The sequence below is a fragment of the Brachyistius frenatus genome, unplaced genomic scaffold (assembly GCF_029030835.1).
Source record: "Brachyistius frenatus isolate BFR_SWC_R1_liver_20210118 unplaced genomic scaffold, ASM2903083v1 Contig_10, whole genome shotgun sequence".
NCBI classification, from domain to species: domain Eukaryota; kingdom Metazoa; phylum Chordata; class Actinopteri; family Embiotocidae; genus Brachyistius; species Brachyistius frenatus.
This window is the reverse complement of record NW_027210609.1, coordinates 6,765,221-6,787,781: the sequence shown is the minus strand read 5'-3', so window position 1 is coordinate 6,787,781 and position 22,561 is coordinate 6,765,221. Positions and strand designations below refer to the sequence as shown.

The window sequence follows — 22,561 nt, the reverse complement described above, 5'->3', positions numbered from 1 at the left end:
ATTTTTGACAATGATATCTGATTAATTCAAGTTATAATGTGATGAAATATGCAATGTGGTAATTAACAGTACTGTCTAATAGATCCCTGTATGGAGAGGTTTACCCCGAGGATGATGCAGAGGTGGAGGATTTCATGGACGACGGAGGGTTATCTCCATCATGGTGGACCTTTGGGGAGGAAGGCGCCGAAGATTCTGGGGTGGCAATTTCTTCAATGTCAGCATACGGCCCACACGGCTTGGAGCCCTTCTTGCTGAAAGCCTTGTTGAAGGAGCTGCGTAACTGTTTAGAGAAGCAACATGATACACTAAGCACACAGTTACAGAATTAAAAAGACATCCTTAAAAGTGAGCTGCTTGTATTAGATAAGCCATGTTATGTAGCTTCCTTCTTAAGATGCAGTGCTCAGGCATTTCTGAGGAAACAGTGAACGAATGTAAATGTACAAAACAAACTTCATGTAATGTTTAATCAATAAAAAAAATTTAAAATTGAAAAAAAACACCATTTTCGGAAAAACATCTCCACTAAGTTTCTTTATAACTTATAACACCCTTAGTTAAACAGTTTGTACTGTACCACAGAACTGTTTAAATACATGCAGATTACACTGTTATATCAGTACAAAAGACCCGATTCAATAGGATTAAAACATGGTATACATTGATTTGGTGGGTTTAAACAAACATGGATGACAGAAAGCTTCCAAATGTTTCACAAGTATGACTCATGACTCGGGGCGGCAGAGTGTGGCAGGGGTTTAGGTTTTATTTACTGTAGCAACATCACTCACCTCAAAGACCTAAAATAAAAAGCAGGGCAGCATGAGGGAGAGACCAGAGTCATACTTAATAACAGATTTGGAATAAGATGGGAGGAGAATCACACACATGCAGGGGCATAAAGCAGGACAACGGTTGACTGATTTATTTTCAGACTTAACACAACACAACAAAAACTACTAACAGCCAAAAATCTGCTCCAGGCTAATATGAATGTTTTATAATCATTTTATAATTGTTCCTCTTTATCTTCATTGTTCACGAGTCATTAGAACAGACTCAGGAGTCTGCTGCCAGGCTGTAGGAGCAGGTGACAAATACAGAAAATTCTGAATGCTGATGAAGACAACCACTAACGTTGTACATAGTTTGATGAATTTGACTTTGCTGAGTATGAGATTCCCAACCAATTATAATCATCAATACTAAACTTGGTACTTCGATATTGACGCTTACTTCCATTTCTCTGATGATCTGAAGAAAGAGATCAGATCATTTTACTCATAAACCACTCCAACATAATTTTCTGAAGTTATTTGAATTTATTTGTCATTCCTCTGTCCTGACAGGATAGTATATTAGGCCTCCTGATGTTGTAAGCCTTCATATGTACTAGTTAACTCAGTCAGTGGCTGACAAAGCTGAGTATTTTTAATCAGTGTGATCACTGGCGTCTGCATGTATTCCCTCACCCAGCTTTTCTTTTTCTTCTTCTTGGCCTCCTGCTCCTTCAGACTGCCCATACTCGAGAGACTCGTGGTGCTGGTGAGGCTGGAGATGCTTTCTGAGGAGTTTTGGCGATTGATCAGCAGCTCTGAAAATTAGAAGGAAACAGGACACACTGTCTATTGAGAGGGAAGTCTATTTAGGAGTCCTAATCACACTGTACATCCACGGCACATTCTGTACCTTTAGGCGTGATGTCTGGATCACTGAGAGCTCCGTGGATGATATCCTGGGCTTCCGTATTTTTGGTCTTCAGGACTTCAATTGTGTCCTTCAGATCAGTGAGTTCAGTGTCCTGAATAAGGGGAACACCAGCTCGTGTTTATGTTAGCTGAAAGGCTTGTAACTGAACCAAGACTCTTCTGTACCAAGGATTGTGGAATGTCTATTAGCTTTCACTGAGGATATCAGCTTGTGCCGAGTAGCTGATGACAACATGTAAATCCCGCCATGCAAACCTTTGACCCACATCTTATTTCCAGGACAACTATTTCAGATGGTAAGCTCTCTTTCACTGATAAAACAAATGTAAAGCTGCTGAATTAATAGTTTATTGTCACTGTCATGTATCTGTTGAGTGTGTGGTAACAACCATTTATTTACAGTGATGTTCAACTTTGCTTTGCAGTTGTTTTTTTTAAGGCTTTAGCCACTTATCTTCACATTTCCTCATCTAAAAATAAGGAAGCTCACAACTGTATATATGGTATCTATATCACCTATAGTATTCATTAGCATCATATTATGACCAAGATACCTTTTGATCTGAGGAGACCGACAGTGTCTGCAGCCGGGCTGTCATCAGCGCCAGACTCTGTTCAAACGCTGCTACCAGATTAGCCTGCAAGAGAAAGACACAAGAGGTGAAAAGCCATAGAGAGACAGTGTGCTTGGAGTGGGGTGTGGGCTGCAGAAAGGTATGAGTCACCACCAGCTGAATCAAATTGGTCTGCAGCCACACACGCACTCACAGCACGTCAAACAAATGGTTTTCTCCATCGGCCGGGACAGGAGGGAAGGAGTGGTGAACAGCTGGGGATGATGTCAGAGATGAAAGAGGGCATTAGGGTGGTGGTGAGGGAGGGAGGGGCAGCGGTGTGGCACTGAGGGACAAACAAACTCATGTAGCATATTTGACCTTTAGGCTGATGATGGGGTGTGAAGGTGTATTTTTATAACAATTAAAAAAAAATCTTCCGGATACCATCTGACACCATCATATTGAATTAGTCAAGAAATCATGACGAACACTACGTGATAGATGAGATCCTACAATTTTCTTTGAGCAGATTTCTAATCTGTTAGGTTGTGTAGTTTAGGGAGATTACTCAGGTCTGACAGCTTCTTGTAAGGTTGGACCTTCTTTTTGCTTGTTATTCCATTTCCCTCTGTTTTTGTTGGTAGCATTATTTAAACTGTTACATCTACTGTAGCTAAAACTAGAATAACATTGGTTGATCAAATACTATTTGACTGTGCTTGAAATCGTGTTACTGACCTCCTATGAACAAGATTCCCAAGGTGTTGTAACAACTCAATAAAGAATGAGTCAACTATTTACTAATGGCGAAGAGCAGCAGAACTTTTATAACTGCATTTTTGTGATCTCTATTTTTTGTATTCCAAACAAAAAAATTGTCTACTGACAGAAAATGAACAGGCACTTTTCATAACTGTTTAGTCGTTTGATTAATTCATCAAGTAAATATGCCAATCATTTGCTATTTTTCATAGTAAATCTTAAGATATCATTTAACGTTTTTTTTTTTTTACCAAACAAAGAAGAAATATGAAGAATCCACTTTGTTCTTTCAGAGACTACGCTGTGAATCTTAACAGTGTTGAGAGGTTTTAGAGACTAATTGACACATTGAAAATATGAATGAATAAATACACATGATAATAACTAATAGTTGTAGCTCTGGTCAACATGCTTGGAGTTGGAAGCACCGGCCGTGCCACACCACAGCCCAGCATAGATGTCAGATGATCAGCAGTTGAGATCCACTAAGCATTCGAGAGTAACACAGGGTGCTGTGGAAGTAACGCTAACAAACCTGGCCTAGCTGCAACACCCAGCATCCAGAGGTGAGGGTCAGTGGGAGGCGGGGAGGGGGGGCAGCAATGAGTCCAGCAGTCAATACAGCCAAGAGTGTAAAAGAGAGGGACAGTAGTGTTAGGCGTGGGAAAAACTCCTTATAAAATATATACTGCAAAACATACACACACTAACAAACAGTCACTTAACACGTTCAAAAGGTTAGCTGTTAGCAAAGACAGTTAGAAGATGTGCAAAAGAAGATTGCTTGTCTTTTTGATCGGGATCTGTGGTGGCTTAAGTGGTGCCAAAGTTAAAATTGTGTCATTAAAACCGCCAAATTAAAGCAGGAGAAGCTGGATGACAAGACAATTAAAAGAAGCAGGGATGATGAGGTTGTCAGGTAAAGCTGGTAGAAACAGAATTAGACGGGATTAATCAGCTGCTCAGGTTCAGTGGGTGTTCAACCAGATAACACGTGTTAATAAATGTGAATATAAATGAGTTGCAGAGAGAATACGGAAAAATGGCATCAATCTAAAATGTAAAATTTTGTGACTGTGGTGTCCTCACTTACTAAAGCCACATTTATGCATCAACACCTGGTGTCAGCAAAAGCTAGTCTAATTCAAATCTGATCAAATGTATCCCATGCGCTTATTAATAAGAAAGCCCATTTTAGCACTCTACATTTTGGTTTATTTATGATAACTAATTCTACTTGCCAACACAATGTCATTAGTATAGCAACCACTGTGGATAAGACTTAAAATGAAGTTTATCATCCCGATTGGATTTATTCGCTTGCAATATATAATGTGGACAGCCAATCGGAAAGATCTGATTCCGATCAGATATACAAAAATTCCAATTTTGACTAACAGCATAAATCTAATGTGATCTTTATTTTCTTAGGTCGGCAATTATTTACATCATCTAATCCCCATATCACAAAACTAGAGAGCAGATATTCGGTAAACCCGATTTGTATTTGGTTGAGGAACCAAAGCTCAATGACTCAAAGGAAGTTCAATTCACATTTTAGATGGATCACTCTGAAAATATCTCTTATGTATCAAGTCATTGTCAAATTATCTCAGAAAGAGAGGCCAAAAGGGGGAAAAAAAGGGAAAAAAGAATCATACATACATTGGCAGAAAGCTGCATGGTCAAGTCGGCAACCTTTTCCTGGGAGGATTCCAGCTCTCGCCGCAATTTGCGGATTTGCTGTGGACAAATTGCCAAACAAGCCTAACAAATATGAATAAAATACTGTGCAGAACCTTGGACAAAAAGACAGAAGTGTTGGAGATGTCAGTACATATTTTGAGAGTGATAATGCATCAGGGGAATGTGTTAAATGCATAGTTTTAATTAGTTAACCGCAGAAATATGCAAACAACAAAATATGAATGTTATTGCTTGACAACAGAAACCAAAATGATCCGCAAACTAACAGATATGGGATGAAAGTCGATTTTCCCTATTTTTGTCATGCAGAGAAAATTTTATGAGGTCTTTATTAAATGTTAGACAGTGGTACTGACGAACACACAATATTGGAGATAAAACAAAATGAACGGAGTTATGAGCTCCAGAGATAAAGACCCGTGGTCACAGACTTCCTGGAGAACTGATGACACCCATGAGATGAATGGACCCGTTTCAACAGGAAATGATTGGCAGATGATGCAGAGAAAAGGCACAATGTGAGGTGAAGGCTTGTGGCACGTTGGCCTTACCTCCCCTTGTATCCTGTCCTCATTCTTAAGAAGGCATGGTGAAAGCAAGAGGGATATGGTAGAGGATTAACTTTAGGGGCACTCATTAAAACTACTTATCCACAGTAAAAAAAGGATGTCATTGAAATTTTCCAGTTTGAAACCTACTTCAAGTTTGATAAAATACAAACTTAAAATAGGTACCAGATACCCAAAACATGTGCTACCAGCTCAAAGAGGTGTTGTCATCAACTGGAGAAGGTTGAAGTTTATTTTATACAATACATATAAGTGTCCTCAGTGCGTCAATACATATTCCATCCACTGAGGCAATTTTTACATTTATTTTGTGATACAAAAGGTTTTCTGGAGACAACCGTGGCTGTAAACTTTAGAAACGAAGCATTAAACTTCAGCAACAGTAACCCTATATAAAGAACTTTTAACTCTACGTAAAATGGACGTGTCGACTCACCGATGAATGGTTGGAGGAAGCGTTGGACGCCAACGAGAGCACAGAGCCATGCACTGAAACAAGAAAGGTAGAGATGTGACTTAACATCAAAAGTAATTGAGCTTCTTTAAAGGCGCTTTCAATGTATTACCAAGATAGCAAAATACTTAAGAAATGATGGTAATCTTTACTTTATTATTTGCTTGCAATTCCTGTTCTCCCCTGTCAAATAATAAATGACGAAATCATACTTAGTAATATAATCAAGTTTGATTTAAGATGATTATGATTTAAATCAATCAAAAATACCAAATGCAATAAATAAAGCCCTACTCCGGCATTGAAAAACAAAAAACTTGACATAGTGGTAACCTAGTTTTGGAATATGTTATACAATTCTGCCAATTATCTGGGTGAGAGAGCAGGTTTAAATTAGCTTTGGAGGCTCTGCTGTTTTGTTGACATTGAACACAGATTGTGCCTCCATTTTAAATTAATAGTGAGCTGTGTAAGGATTTGAAGGCACTAAGACTATTCTCTTGTTCATGAAAACAAACGTTTTGCCGACATTTTGCGAAACAGATTGCGAGCAGTACGAGCGGACATGTTTGTTTCATTTGGGGCCATGTTGGGAGACTCCCCTGTGGGGAGGCGAGCGGAGCAGGCTCACCATCATCCCCCGGTTCACGGAAAGACCCGGACCGCATCATGCTTTTTGGCCGGTCAGCCAGGGACATACTGCTGCCCAGGGGGGAGGTTCCATAGAGATCGCAGGCTGAGTCACCAGGAGGGCCGATGCTGTTGGAGCGCGATATCCTCGGGGTGCCGCTGGAAATTGGGGCAACTACCATGAAAGAAAAACAAATCAAACTGTAGGGTAGAGTGCAACACACACATACACAGAGAAGGCCTACACCTAGGTATGATACCCTTATTCTGATGACTCAGTGAAAGGCAACACTACACTACTACTATAAATATAGCCATACTTGAACCCCTAATGCCGCCATCTCCAGCATATTTCGGCATTGAACTCAAGTCTAAATTGTTGTAGATATGAAATAATCATATTCAAACGAATAGATTACATACTGTACTATTTGGCCATCGCTCACAAGACAGAATCTACTGTTGACAATTGTTTAAATACTGAGCTGGACTTTCCTCCCGTATCGAATAAACCCAATATATCAGTCATAAATAATACTCAATGATAAGACGGCTGGCTTATTAAAGATCCCAATTCTTATTAGCTTCGAAGCTCAAACAGTGAGAGTTTTTTTTAAGAACTTGGCAGCCAAACGGAGCGAGCCGACTCACCCACGTTGGTGAGAGGAGCCTTGCTGGAGGCGTGGTGGAGAGGGCGGGTGGGAGAGGGCAGCTGAGGGGGGCTATCGCTCTCGGTCTTGCTGACTATGGTGTGGGAGTGGCGCCTCCCTGGTTTGCTTCCATCACTATCTGACAGGCTCGAGCCGTAGCGTCTGAAAAAATATGAGAGGTCGTTGTAACTTCAAACAATGACGTTACATCACACGGTGAGATTGTAAATAGATGGTTGGGAAATAATTGTCTGGACGCACTCTAAGCCTTTCTTCGGCAAAGTATTCCAGTCGGTTTGCAGGCTGTAGAGAAAAAAGTAGAAACATAGTTATTAATTATTAGTTATTTATCAAAATAATGTTTTGCGCAAACACTGTCGTTAATTCATTCATTTTAAGTTTGGTCATAAAACCTGCAAAACACTTGGGCAAGACATCTCATGGGTTTATCTGACAATCCTTTCAGGACACTGAGCCCACATCGTACATAACAAGGCGTGGGATTGCTTAAACAAACATTCCTTTGGTAGAAAATAATCTGGACCATCTCCACTTTGATAACCAGAAATTCTGCGATGGATTAAGCCCTTCATTTTCAAAATGTGAGATCAGACTTTCCGTTCACAAAAAGGTACATAAAATATGAGATGATGGGATGTTGCCTGCCAAGAAGTTCAAAGCCTAATCTAAACACTGAAACACCGGCTAAACTGGACATTAAGTTTTACAAACTATGTGCTGATAGAATGAACCACTTCTACCACTATTGGGTCATGAAAAGTTAAATGGAGATTTTTATTCCCGGGCAATGTGCATTTCTTGTGTTGTTGATTGAGTTGCTGGGTTGCTCAGCAAAAATTAAGAACTAGTGAAGAGACAAGAAGAAAAACAAAGGGGTGTTTTCCCTGGTTTGAGGTCTTTGTCTTGATCTACCAAGTCAGATCAGATTGGTGAGATTTTTACAAAATGATTTGTATGATTTCACAAATTTGTTAATTACCTGCTTTGTAATTAAGAGACACTGTGCTTGTGACCTCATATGACAATTTCCCATTAAGAAAACCAAAAAATTGTCCACTCGGTAATCGGCTGACAATATCCTTAACCATAATTCTAACTACATACCACACCGGTGATAAATTTAATGATGGCACTACATTTTGTCACAGATCTGACACTTGCCTATCTGGGAGGTTGAGGGACGTCCTACTCCCGGCCCCCCAGGTTCCTGTGCCTCTCGCTTCTTTATCATGCGCGTCTTTTGTGATAAACCTCGCACTGGAGGGCACACTCATCTGCAGGGGCAGGGACTCCATGCTGCGGTGCATGCCAGACAGTTTGGGGTAGAGCAACGGCGATCCGCTCAGACTTTCACTGGTGTAGGCGCTGGGAGAATTGATGTGGAGGACAGGAGCTGGGCTGGGGATGAGGCGGGGGGCCGTGTGGGAACCAGCCAAGTCTTGAAGCTTGGAGTACGGGGGGACTTTGGGAGGAAGGTCCTGGATGGTCACGCAGGAGTCGAGACTGTTAGAATTGACTTTGTCCAGATGAGCCAAGTTGGGGGGGCGTCCGAGAGACTTAGTGTTCAGCATCCTGGGAATCAGACAGAGAAAAGAGATGTGAAAAAACAGAATCTAGGGTTGTTCTTTTGCATTCACTTTTGTTCATTTTAAAGTTGCTCACCCAAATTACAAAAAATACATTTACTTCTAGTACTATACTCCCAAGGAGATAGTTATGGATGTATTTTACAGGGTTTTGACAGAGCTGTCTTTAAGATGTCTCCCTCATAAGTTTTGAGATATTACTCTGGACCATTTCTCTGGTAGAAAGTCTTTCCAGGAAAAACATTCTACAGTGAGCTCTGTAGATCATTATTATTGCAACTGGGACACTGTTTCTGGAAAGAGACATTGGTGTTTTGTAATTGTTAAATCCTGGAGGCGCCACTACTGAAATTTCATTCACATCTATTGTACTCTGGTGGTGTAATACAGGGCAGCAAAATCGTAAGCACATTAAACCCAAGTTGCATGCGTGACCATTAGAGAAAAATAATCAGAGGGAAAACAAATAGTTCTAGATACCACGAGAAGTCACAGATCATTTTTTAAGTGCCTTTTTGGAATTTGGGTGAACCAGCTCTTTAGAGCATTATTTAAATGGGAGACCTCGGTGTGGTGGGCGATGACAGTTCAGGGTATTTGCTGCTGCTGGTCCGTCTCAGGCTGTGCAGTTTCCAAGCAGACTCTCCTATGGACTGAGTGTCCTCTCCTTTCAAAGAAGCACAGTCAATGTCAGCACCCACAGCCTTAGCCTTGGCTCTTTCCTTTTCCTTCTCTCTGTCTGTCTGGTTCACTGGGCCTAAGCTCGTTCTGTTCATCATTTTACTGCTGCAGCTACTAGGTTCTTTGACCCTGGGGCCCGTGGAGGCCATGGGTACAGGTTTCAAACTCAACAAACTGGAGTCAATAGTACCACTGACAGGCCGACTTGCGGGCCGACCAATCACACTGAGCGTGCTCGATTTGGCCGGTCGAGGCAGGCTGCGGTATTGAATGCTGTTTCGGGCGTTCGGCCCCAGGAAGCTCTGCTCACTGCTGGCATCGAAACTGTTCTTTCTGCCCGAGGGTGTTCCTCCTCCCACAGGCTTCACGGGGATGCCAGATGACTTGGGGGTTTTCCCCACAGTAGCAGAGCCACTGGAGATGGTGGTGCCCCCTGCTGTCAGAACGGTTGCAGTACCAGTGGCTAGTGGTGGTTTCTTGTAGCCAAAGGAGGCTCCAGCAGTGGGTTTCACTAAACCTGACGGGGGCTTGCGGTGCTCTCCGTGATGATCCCTGCCAGCGTCTGAACGGGACCGTTGCAGACCAGCAGTCTTGATGGAAATCTTTGATTTGTCCAGTGGCCTCTCACTTTTAGGTGCTACATGAAGAAGAAAGAAAGAGAGGGAGCATAACACAAAGAAAAAAATCATTACGTAGTCATCAATAATTTAAATACTTTTAAAGCAAGCGGCAAGAATGTTTGCATCTCTCCATTTCCACGATGAGCCACAATGACCGTGACCTTCTTAATACATTAATTCCCTGAGCAGAAGAAACTAAATGGATGTTTGATAAACATGTTGATGAGCCACTAAACCCTGTAAACCTAATCTACCGCTGAAATAAATGAAACTGTAAACAGCACTGATACGTTATTTCTGTCATCACATTCCAGCCATTACAGAGCAGATAAAACATAAGCAAGACACATCTGTATTTACTGAACGAGCTTTTATGCACCCTTGATGCTGAGTGTGAGTCACCAGCATGCTCTTACAAATTAAAAGTGAACTTTTTTACCATATCATAAGACCTAGTGATGTAAAATCCTATCTGTGAAGTATCTAAGAACAGTTAAGGGTGAACCCCAAGTATTTGTTTACTTGGGAATAAGACTACAGGTTAGTTATTGTTATAGTATGATCAAAAAAGCAGATACAACACATTTGAGCTCTTAAGTCACAGTCGAATATGGCACAAGCTTTCAAATTCATCAGCTAAGGAATGTTTTACCCTTCAAAAGTGCAGCCAAAACACATACCGTCGGATATAATTTTAATCACGTGTGTTTAAAGCTGAAATTAAGTTGAGCAAATGTTGTTACTGGAACTCAAATTGCACCTCATATTTTATCATGGCATGTTTTGTTGAGGATTAAAGGACATTCAAATAAATGTAGCTGCTGCAGATGGCAGACACAGTGTCTTTGCAGACATGTACAGTAAGAGGCTTTTCTTTGAGATAATAGAAGAAACATGGTTGTGGGATTTAAACTGAGATTTTTTTTTCTTCAATGAAATGGATTTCGTGGTGCATCTTTCTTTTTTTTCTTACTGTGTTGTATAAATCACAGCCTGACTTACGCTACCGAGAACACCTCCGTATTCATCTTAACACAAAGCAGACATCCGCCTTGGCTGCTCTGTAAACATACTTTTCCGTTTGGATTCAGCATACAGTGGGAAAATAAAGAACGTTGATTTTGAAATTAAAACAAGTTATAGAAAAACAGACACACCAAATTCTGACAAAAGATAAACAGCAGAGATAAAGACCAAGAAAAACAGACAAATCACCTGCGACTTTGAGCATGCTCTGAGAGGTGTGTGTGATGGGTGAGGTCACACCCACGGGAGGATTTCTGCCCCTCTTGAAGCTTCCTGGTTGACCCAAACTTTGAGGCTTTTTCAGCTCCCCTTTGCCCCCGAAATCTTCGCTGAGGCTCGGCGGCTTCTTTCTCCACTTGCTCGGGGCCTCCGTCTTGAGACTCCCCGTTTCATAACCGGAGCCATCGAGTTTAAGGTTGACTTTGCCATCCTCGCTGTACCAAGAAAGTCCACTTTCCACCAGGGAGCGCTTCTCTGCGTCAGTGCGGAGCTGCAGAGAGAGGAAGGGAAGAGGCACAGTGTGGGTAACCATCAGACATGGTCTGTGTTATCTGTGGAAGACAGTGCTCTGTAATCTTTGTTCCATATCAGCTGCATTCCAGAGGGAAAAAGGGAGAGATAAACTGATATGCCCCAAGTGGATTTAAAAAAAAAAAAACCACAGAGGAAGACAAAGGAAGGAAAACAAAAAACAAAACCAAAAAATAGATTTATGGATTTAACACTTTCAGGGACACATTAAATAACAGAGGAGTGCTTGAGCCTTTATTTTTCTGAACTGCAACTGTGCGACGGACGAAAAGATGGCAGCTACACTATAATAGAAAAGCTCTTGTGGTGCATTGAGGAGGTAGCACTGAGGACAAAATTGGGCCTGCTGTTTCTTGGCAACCCATTAATGGGATATGGAGCGACAGATGGCTCATTGAGTAGCACTAATATTCATTTCTTCCTGGAGAGCACAAAACCTATGGAAAAGGTGGGAAGTACAGCCTGTTATCCAAAGTGACAATGAAACACATTTGATGGGATTTAAAGGTGCCCCAGAGGTATACAATACTTGCGCAAATATTAATATGCATCTGATTTGTTTTTTCCACAACACATTCATGTACCCAACTTAAAACTACACCTGCTTGCTTCCAGAAAAATGCAACGTCTATGAATATGCAAAAGTTATTTCACAAGTTCACACTGTAAAGTCTATTCCCTGCCTACGTGCCCTGAAGTGAAGTTTCAAGTTTGCACGTTGACTTGTGGAAGCTGAATTCTGGACCGTGATTTGCCTCCAAACTACTTGTCTGACTCGAGGTCTGTGGTGTCTTTTGTGGCCTTTGTCAAAACAAAGAACTTGCATTTAACACAAAACAAAGTAAATCCCATGCAGTGGTGAGGGGGTGAGGAAATGCCTCAAGTAAAGGCTTGGGCTGTCATTTTTTGCATTTCTCCTACAAACAAAACAAGAGAAAGAACACGCCACATGCTTTATTACAGGCCGGTGGTGTATTTCAGCTCACCATAGCAGAGGAGTTGCGCCTTGATCCCAAGGGTGTGCTCGGGAGGGAGTTAAGAGATGAGCTGGCGTTGAACTCCTCTGAACTGAGGTTCTCCGAGCCGTCGCCATCGCTGAGCCCGCTGCTGATGGAGCTGCTCTCATCCCAACTGAAACAAAACAGGGGGACCATTCAGCAAAATGTGCCACTATCAAGTAAATAGAAATCATAAACGTAGAGCACGGAAAGTTGTTTGAAGCAACCGCATGGACATGTCTATCTGTGTGAGACAGTAGGCTGTCTCTGGCGGTGGCCACATGCTCAAACCAGCAGGTAATTCAAACTTGGCTACGGATGCTTTGATTCAACGAATACATCAGAGATCAAGAACATCTGGAGAACGAGTCTTCAGGAAAGGTTACAAAAACGTTTCTTCAATTCATGGTATATGTAAATCAGAGAACTCTGATTGTATGCACTTAAAAAGGACGATTTACAGCTACGGTTTGTTGGATTGGAGCCATAAACCCCAAAACATCGTGGTGATTGTGCAAGTAACTGTAATTTATTGATTTGGACACATCCAGAATCTGCAATAGTTCAAGATGAACAAAAAAGTACAAAGAGGCAAGATATCACAAAAAAAGTTGTTCACGTGTGTCTTCACTTTTCTAATTCTGGACATTTCTGTACCTTACAAACCCCACCATTCACAAACTTTGCAAAACGGAATAAAATGTGGGACACTCCCGTCTAGCAGTCATAATAAAAAGGTCAGTGTGGACAGTTAATTTTAAGTTAGTAAAAATAAAAGCTGCACCATAATTTAATAAATCACCGTGACAGCAAAGCCAGCATTTTTTTTTTTAAACGTTACGCCAACACACTGCAATCTTTAACTGTAGCTCCAGTGGAAACTTTACAGGATATGCTGATAAATCATGCTAAATAAAAAGTATGGCAACTGACAGATCAGGGCTTAAAAAGTGGGCTGTTATTCTTCAAAGCTGCAGGATGAGGGGAATCACAGCGACAGGCTCCTAAACCCTCCCTGACCCTTCCCTCCGCCCCTCCATGAAGCTCTGCGTCGGCCTGAAACAGATGCTGCCAGACTGGCCCCTGTCGTAAGGACGGCAGGGACGGGCAGTCGCAGCACGACCCGGGGAAACTGCTCACTGGGCATCAGATGTCTGGATGCAGTCATATTTGAATATACTTGAAATGTAGATCACTGTAGGGAGCTCAAGAATAAGCGTAGCCTCTCAGTCAACCAAAACATCTCAGGAGGACGGAGCAGTTCGGAGGGGAGTTTAAAATTAAAGAGTGCTCTAGAAGGGCAATAGTGCCTTGTTGAATTTAAAAGGACATCTCCAGAGGGCTAAATACAAGTCAGATTTTGTATAATTATGTTCCCCATCATTACTACTGGCAACCACAGGTGGTAATCGAAATTGTGTTGGCACTCGAAAATGTAGCACAGTGGAAAAGGTAAATTAATAAGACCCCTTTAAAGCCGAGTCACTGCTTGAGCTGAATCAGACCTTTTCCCTTTCTTCGGTTTCCCCACCAAGCTGAAAATGCTCTTTGCGGCTCGGCAGTCTGCAATTAGCAGAGGCATGGAACATGGAATTGGAGAGAAAAATACAGGGAGACCAAAATGGCTTCTACACATATTCAGAATTGGATTTAATCACATGGCTGGACTTGAGCTGTAGTTGCAGTTGTAAAACAGAGAAGAAGCTTTGCTTGACATTGTTGCTGGTTTTGAGGATTTTGATGCATAAAAGCAGGGTTTTGTGGCCACAGATCAGCGTCCTCAGACAACAAGAGGGTAAAACCTCAGATAAATGTTTGATTTAAGGGTATAAAAAGTATTTCCATGTACCAGCGACAGTACAAATAGTTTTAGGATTTACATTAAGCGCAGATGTTCACGGTATGTTTGAACAATAGCTCCTCTGTCAGGGGCGACGGAGGGGCCGTGAATAACCCCACAGGGATGTCAGCCTAGGAAGAGGCAGGAGGGCCTGTCGGCTGTTGATATTACAAGCCAAGCTGTCTGCTCTCCGAGGTGAAATCCAGACAGGGAGAGGGTGGGAGTACACGAGCACGTAGTGCATACTTCGTACATTGGGCGGCAATTCACTTTTTTTGTTTTCTGTGGCACATCTCCAACGCCTTTTCTGATTTGTGGAGTCCGCGAGCTGTGTTGCAGCGAGGACGTTTTGGTTCAAAGAGATCGAGGGGTGGTTGGTGGGGTCGAGCAGGGTGGGGACATCACATTCACTGTCCAGAGTAGGAAGGCGATCTAAAAGAATCACTAAACGCGCACACCCGCTATGGCAAGACTTGCAGCATTGGAAAGAGCTGCAAGGACAGACGAGGACGAGGACGTGCGTTGCATTTAACGCGGAAAAAGACGAGATGTTCACATTTCTCAGACATGTTTCTTTAGTGTTAATCTACAATATATTGCAAGTATAAAACCAGATCAAATAGATTAAGTATCTTCTAGTTCAATTCTTTATTTTTTTTTATTATTTTTTTTGTGTGTGTGCATAAAAGAGTGAAGACATGGCTCCTGTGAGTGCATGACTAAGGCTGATTTAGTGGTGAAGACATCCTTCATTATATAGATAGCTGTGGTAGCAACACTGCAGCGTCCTCCAAGAATAAAAATGCGTCTCTGCAGATGTTTTCATTCCGACTGCCAAGTCAACATCAACATAATGAAGCCCTTGCTTGCATGTGACTCAACTTCATGTCACAATAATTCACCCATCAAATAAGTTCAAAATGAATACAGAAATATTTACTCCATTCAATTTGATGCCAGTAGAATTTCATTATTCAAATACAAATGCGGTGACAGCAGCCAAATTCATCCTGTGCCAATTTAACGGCACCGTTGGTCAAAAGCAAAGGCATTTTAAGACGAGTCAATGAGAGAGAAACAGCCATTAACGTTAAAGGGCAAACACATAAAAGCCGGAGTAGCATCGAAACAAAAACGTACAACTTTACAAATGTCGAAACAAAACGGTCCTTTTGCGTCTCGGGGGGTTGGTAGACAGCGATGCAATGTCATCACTAAGTTACCTTGGCGTCAAAAGGAAAGTCCTTCTGGCTCCTTTCGCCGACTGCAGCGGAGGCACTTTCAAAACACGACCGCTCATCTGGGACGTTTGAGCGACAACTTCCTTTAATTATCCGAGCGAGGTTTGAATTCATGTCCTCCGCAAAGCGAAGACCCCCTCTTCTGCCATTCAGCGAGCGAAAAAAAAAAAAAAAAAAAGAGGCAGCGTGTCTCTCTCCCAGCACTCAGGCAACACCCCCTCCCGAAAGTAAGGCGGAAAAAAAAAAATAATAAAATAAAAAAAAAGGACAAGGATGAGGAGACCCCGATGCTCCTCAGAGAGAGGACGTGCGCGGTAACCACGGCAACCCCAGGTGACCGCTGTGATGTAATCCGTTACTGAACCGGAAGTGATCGGATTGCTCAGCTTTATTTTTCTGCTTCCATCATTAAATATCATAAAAACGACAACACACATAGGTTCTCATGTTTAATTACTTAAGTAAACCGTTTTTTTTTTTTTTTTTAAATGCAATATCTCACGCTGAATAATTAGCTTAGCATTAGGTTAAAAAACGTGCACTTAGCATGCAGTGTTTTCCTAATTAGCCGAGTTAAAATGAGTAAGTTTAGAGTTCTCGTCAAGAAATAGAAAACTTGGTTTGCAGCTGGAGGCGTCTGGTCAAAAAAAAGTTATCGAGTGCTTCTTGCAAACTTTTTTTGTGTTGCAGTACCACAAGTCACCACTGGGACAAATATGTAGTAATCTGAGCGGCTGCAGGGTTTCAATTTTTTTTATTTTTTTTATTTTTTATGACTGATTAAGAGAAGGCAGCAAAACAAAGGCTTGCCTGCACGTAAATGGACCGATACGTGATCTCCGCTGCTTTCATTTTAGACGGTTCTATTCATAATTTATCGTCCAACTTTGAATTCTGTCAAAGTGCAGTTGTAACTTGCCGGAGTACCTCTTTATGCATCCACGCTTTAAATGCATGAGAGGAAGATTATACTAAAAGGCAGGAAAGGGCATTGTATTTCTACTAGTCTAACATTAAGACTAATCAGCTTAGCTATATCCTTAGATACTGTACTCTGTATTACTGGGCTTTTTTTTTTTTTTTTTTTTTTTTTTTTACCAGAGAGGGGATTTGTGTAAAGGTGGTGTTAATGAGATGGGATCTTATAACTTTGTGATATTAAAATATAGCAAAAAGTACCATATGTAAAACATATAAATGCCAGCTGCTTTTATGATTGTGATTCTTCAGTTTTAAATTGGCCTAACTTGCATGGCAGGATTCCAATGGAAACTTTCCCGCTCTGGCCACTCTATAAATTGGACAGATATGGAGGTATATTAAGGCTGCTCAGCTCTCAGTTTGATTTGGAGTCCGTTCTTCCAGCGCTAAAAAAAAAAAAAATGCTGAATGGTGCCTATTGTTTGTATAAAACACCTTAGAGTCACTCGTATCCAATGAATCCAGTGTGTCTCAGTTCCATCTCAGAACTGAACTAATGCTATGAAATAAATCTTAGCAATTTAAACTTGGTGATTGGTGGATTTTCGGAACATTTTAATAGTAAGCAGGCTTTTAAAACAGACAAAGAAGGACAAAGACTTTTAAAAGCTCATAAATAGACCAAAATTTCCAGTAGGATTTGCTTTTGCACGAAGCTGAGGATTACCGTGATGGATTTCCCTGAAAATGAAACATGTTCCATCTTCATTCATTACCTTCTGGGGCCTGGCTGGAAAAACTCAGTCCAAGGTACAGGCCTGAATCACAAAGAGTGCAACCACAAGCCCACAGATGACACGAGGAGCTCCAGGGAGGCATGAGTAGCCTTGGAAAGCCACTTTCTCCCCCTCTCATTAGCAGTGGAACGGTCTCACGGTGATGATCTCACCAGATCTCAACTCTGTAAACCACTCCAGGAGGTCAAAGCTGTGGGCCGAGAAGGTCCCACACCCTGTCCACATCGTCAGTCAAATGCAGTCTGTATCCAGCTCCGATTATTTACCTTCAAAATGTGGTGACAAAGGATCGTGCATGGCCAAACGACATGAACCTAAACTCGTTTCTTCTTTCAGGAGATCCATTTCAAACCAGAGAATAGCAGAATTAGTAATTACAGAAAAAGAAAAAGAGCTCATAGACCTGTGTGATTACAGTTTTCAGGTTCTCTCCATTTTTCCACATCATTTTACAATGTAAATCAGCTTAAATGGATTCTTAGCTGACTGATTTTACTTTTTGTTAAAAATTAAAGTAGCGTTTTGCTCTCAGTGTGAATACCAGACGTAGAGGCATTCGTCTTTCTTTGACAATATAAGATGCTAGTTGGATAAAAGCTTGTTGTGTCTGCCTCTATCTTTTCATATCCGCACTGTCGTCATCTGAAAAAGAGCTCCTTGCTCTTCCTGTTGCTCACAAACAACATAAAGCATCTTGTTTAAAACCCTGTTGGTTCCTTCAAAACGTGATTTCCTAATACCAAAACAAGGATGCTTATTCCTTTGCCAAGTATGGCGAGTGATCTAAATTGTTTATGTTACAAAATTATTATTTTTTTTTTTAACTGTGTTGCTCACATCTCCTGTTTATCTCAGCCAGGCCACGGTGCTACTAAACAAGTTGTCATTCAAGAAGCCTCGGAGTCATGTTTGTACTGTAACAGCTGTCCTGCACCGATAACCAAAGGGCTTGTGTCAGAAACATCCTCTCTGTGTGTTTGCTTAGCTGGAAACCCGATGAGTGTTGCTGCCACCACTGGGTTTGAGGTTTAACTGACTATTAAAGCAGAAATTCAACTCATCTGTGACAGGTCACAGCACCTAGTTTTTATTGAGGAAGGAAACCATTTTCTGGATCTGACCTTTACTGTTCTGGCTTTTGATCTCTCACGGCAGCTGTCTCCCTTTGGTGCATTAAAACCGTGCTGCATCATGTCGGGCTAAAACACTGAAAAGAAATTAAACAAATTGGAGAGAATACAGGGCAAAGACCGTAAATCTCTTGAGGCCTCTCTGCGTCAGTTTGAAATAATCAGTGCAAATTGACAGGTAATTTGGTAGAAAATTAAATCACAACAGAACATTGGTTGGATGCCATAACAAGTGTTTTCATTTTTCTACACTAAGCAACAGAACAAGGTGAAAAAAAAATTAAAAACCTGTCAAATGTTATTCTATTAGACCTAAACCAATATTTTACCGTGGACAACCAAATAATGACACTATGTGTGATTGTTAAAAATATAATTCAAAGCTACTGATTCTAAATGCAGCTGTGTAACAGCCTCTAATCTTCCAAATGTGGGAATGTTTTCTACATTTGGCTGCAGAGATTTGCTCTTATTCAGCCAAAAGAGCAGTAGTGTTACTGATGTTGCGCGATAGATCCCAAAGTTGGATGACTTTGAGGTCAGGCATCTGTGCCAGTCAAGTTGTTGCCCGGGATGTGAACGGGGTTCTAGTCATGCTGAAAACGGAAGGACAGGAGAGTCTGTACGACTCGTTGCCACATCGTGCAAAATCCAGTCTCAGTAGCTGGAAGTGTTGGATTACAATACATCATGATAAATGTGCACATATACATTCTGTACTTTAACCAAATGCAAAACGCATGTCATTGCACGCACTTGCAATGACACGAGATGTCCAGCAGGAGGCACAATAATTGCAAGCTGTGCCTGCTCAGGCTACAGTTCAGTGTACGTGCTCTGTAACTCTGTATTAAAATGAGGCTCCACTTGGCATTTAGAAAAAACAGAGCTTGGATTTTGAGCCCTTTGATGCAGAGGAGGAGCAGTCATTCTTCTACTGTGTGCTTTCAGTACAGAGGGACAATGTGGGGAATTACTTCAGAGAGACAGCTTCAGCACGCAGCACTGTGTTCGGTGATTTATGTCTGTTTAAATATATTTCGCTCAAAAAGACCACAGATGAAAAAGCCACACATCTCTGATCTTCTCGGAGCCTAATTTTGATCCGTATTGAGCTTGACCATAACACGGCAAATAGGATTGGGCAGCCTTCATCACAGGGCCGCGGTATCAGTGAAGTAAATGGGTCTGAAATGCATCAGTGGCTGCGTCGGAGACTGCAGCCGCCCCATCTCCGCAGAGCCCAAGAAAATGGACTCATCGTCTGATTATTGGACTGGAAAATGTATGTACAGTGCCCATCAACCTCAGATAGGAAACTTCCCCCTCGCAGATGTAGCCCACAATACAGCTGATGCACACTTCAGCCACAGCCCCACGTGGCGCCACATTGAGGGCCTGATCACCGGGAACTCTGTGCTGTTCCGGTATTATGATGTTGAATTATTTGATGATGTTGCCCTGCACTCTGCTTTTAAGTTCTGGCACCTGATATTGACCTTGACCTGTTTGCTGTCTGAGTGATGCTGCTTCTGTAACAGCACAGTTGAAACAGAGCCAGATCCAACATAAAGCAAATCATTTTGAACTTAATCAAGAAAACTTAATAAGTCACTCTTAAAACTGATCTTCTGACATTTCTGTACCAACTCCAACAAACACAGTGATAATGGGGAATGAAGGATTAACAGCTACCATATGAGTCACATTTTTAAACATAATATTGTGGGGAAAAAAGGGGGATGTATCACATTTTCCACCTGGGGCCTGGTGTTACACACGGTTGGAATCCAAACTGCACACCCAGACGACCACACGCAGACACCATGCAGGGATGATTCATGCTCCCTGGGGTGCTGCTGTAATGGTCCATTATTCACATGGCTGAAGATGCTGGTGAAGGACTAGAAGCGTTTGGTGTTGGGGGAACCTTTTCAAGTCAGTATTTTACTGACCGTGGTTAGGGGCACGAGAGCTCCATGTTGACCCCAGATGTGTTCAAGATACCGACTGTGGGAGAATGTGTGCTCTCTAAATCTGGTTAACAGTAACACATAGTGGGATGTGCTGTAATGGAGACTGTTTTATCATCAAATTGTAACAAATTAACTGGGCTAGCACACTTCATTTCATTAACACATTTAAAAGATGATTTGTGTGTGTGTGTGTGTGTGTGTGTGTGTGTGTGTGTGTGTGTGTGTGTGTGTGTGTGTGTGTGTGTGTGTGTGTGTTTCAGACTAAGAATCAAGAAGACCACATCCCTTTTTGTTGAGCCGTAGGTCATAAAGGACCGACTCCAAGTGATGGCCTCACTAAACTGTAATCCCGGCAGCGCCAGCGGAGGACCAGCACAGCGAGGCCAAGGACCAATTTTTGTACAGATGGGTTTAAGTGGGTCAGAAAACGTGCAAGGCCTCGATAGTCTGGGAAGCACTTAGTGACTACAGAAAGGTCCAACTGAGGCAGGAAAGGGAAATTGAATGCAGGCTGCCGGCGGCACAGATCCAGGATCAGATGACTGCAGCAAGCCCTTTGTGCATTATAGAATGTGTCTGTCGATACACATAGTTTCCATGACTGGGGCTGTAAAGGATTCCAATATTTAGAAAACTACAGTCGCTTTCATACTGTGCATGCCGAGCCTTTAACAGATGCAGTCGCTAGCCTGAGCAAAGATTTATCATTGTTACCATGGAAACGGCGTTGCCAGAAGCACAAACTAAGCCAATGGCTTATCTGCAATATATAGGAATGTAGACAAAGAAAGCAATGTCATGCATTCAGCACTTTACAAGGTGTGTGTGTGTGTGTGTGTAAATATTTGTATACAGTCACAATTAAAAGATATAAATCTGCTTTAAATGGAATTCAACTAAACCAAAAGGGCAGATTTTGGAAAAATTGTTTAGTGTTACTGTAAATCCTAAAAATATATTCATGCAAATGGAAATACAAAAAAATAGCTTTATGGGCAGACAGCTGTGCCCCAATGTGCCACTTATAAAATAATCAAATTTAATGTTTATAATGCTGTCTTTACATCATCCCTCCTTTTTGTCTCTTTAGCAACAGTATATCTCTCATTTTATCCGTGTGGGTTTCTGTCTTTCTCTGCATCTCACACAAACAGCAGTCAATGCACACACACACACACACACACACACACGTCCTCCACACATACATTAGTTCAGCAGCTATCACACTGACACACAAGGCAGCCCATCACTGGGTCAGTGGAAGACGGTTGCCATGGCAGCACATCCCGAGCCATGTTGCCGCATGATCAGAGGTGTGATGCTGCTGAACCAGCCTCCCTTTTCTCTGCTCTGCATTGCTGTCTGGATGCTGCTATATAAAAAGAAAAGCTGGTACAGTCCAGATCTCCAGATGTCCACCCCAAACCCGCTGTTACAGTACAAGACAATAACATCAGAGAACACACAGAGATAAATCATTTTTTTTCTGCTGGTTTTTCTTACACAGTGTGTCATCCATTCAAAACCAGCCATGTTGATACTGTGCCTTGTTCTTTGTCACGTATGTGGCCACGAACAGCATGTGGTGCTGTCATGAGATATAATATATTTGCCAGATGACAATAATATTGTCCTCTATCTGTCTTAACTTTAAAGCCGCTCTAATCTTTTTTTAATTTTTTTTTTATGAACAAATAAATGACTGTAATGTGTCAGAGACAAACTCACAGGGAATTATTACAGTATTGTTACCAGGCTGTGCAGTATGTAGCTCTACAGAGTGATTTAGCCGTCCAGAATCAAGCAGCAAGACTGAAACCCATCAGATCTTTAACAAGACTCCAAATGAAAGATAAAGTAGCGCTGTGCCTGCCAGATGTGTAAACTTGCAAAGGTTTGCTAGCACGTTTGCTGTATTAACTTTATGAAGTGATAATACATCAGTGTGTTTACAACTTGTTGTTAACAAAATATGAATTAATGAAGGTTTAACTCTTTGTCTTTTGTATGAGCAACAGTAGATCTATGCTTGGCTTGTACACAAACCATGATTTTCTCCAAATTATAAAATTAATTTAGTCAACAGAACAGTTTTGATAAATATTTCAATTTTAATTAGATGTTAATTTAAAGGACCAGAAGATGTAGTAGA

General features: G+C 41.5%; 1 protein-coding gene across 7 annotated transcripts in view; it reads right to left on the bottom strand.

The window, feature by feature from the left end:
• Positions 1-22,561, bottom strand: part of nav1b (neuron navigator 1b) — a 65,636-nt gene that overhangs the window by 9,532 nt on the left and 33,543 nt on the right. For 3 of the 7 annotated variants that reach the window (XM_069691124.1, XM_069691125.1, XM_069691131.1), the window contains 14 exons: positions 12,493-12,637; positions 11,165-11,465; positions 9,213-9,966; positions 8,224-8,634; positions 7,303-7,344; positions 7,043-7,203; positions 6,393-6,566; positions 5,744-5,796; positions 5,290-5,313; positions 4,697-4,798; positions 2,267-2,350; positions 1,693-1,804; positions 1,476-1,597; positions 105-283 (listed from right to left, as the gene is read on the bottom strand). In XM_069691124.1, coding sequence (XP_069547225.1) covers positions 105-283; positions 1,476-1,597; positions 1,693-1,804; positions 2,267-2,350; positions 4,697-4,798; positions 5,290-5,313; positions 5,744-5,796; positions 6,393-6,566; positions 7,043-7,203; positions 7,303-7,344; positions 8,224-8,634; positions 9,213-9,966; positions 11,165-11,465; positions 12,493-12,637 — 2,664 coding nt within the window. Of the gene's footprint in view, positions 1-104; positions 284-1,475; positions 1,598-1,692; positions 1,805-2,266; positions 2,351-3,566; positions 3,576-4,696; positions 4,799-5,289; positions 5,314-5,743; positions 5,797-6,392; positions 6,567-7,042; positions 7,204-7,302; positions 7,345-8,223; positions 8,635-9,212; positions 9,967-11,164; positions 11,466-12,492; positions 12,638-22,561 lie in introns of all 7 variants that reach the window. The other 4 variants (XM_069691127.1, XM_069691128.1, XM_069691130.1 and 1 more) reach the window with 2 other exon arrangements.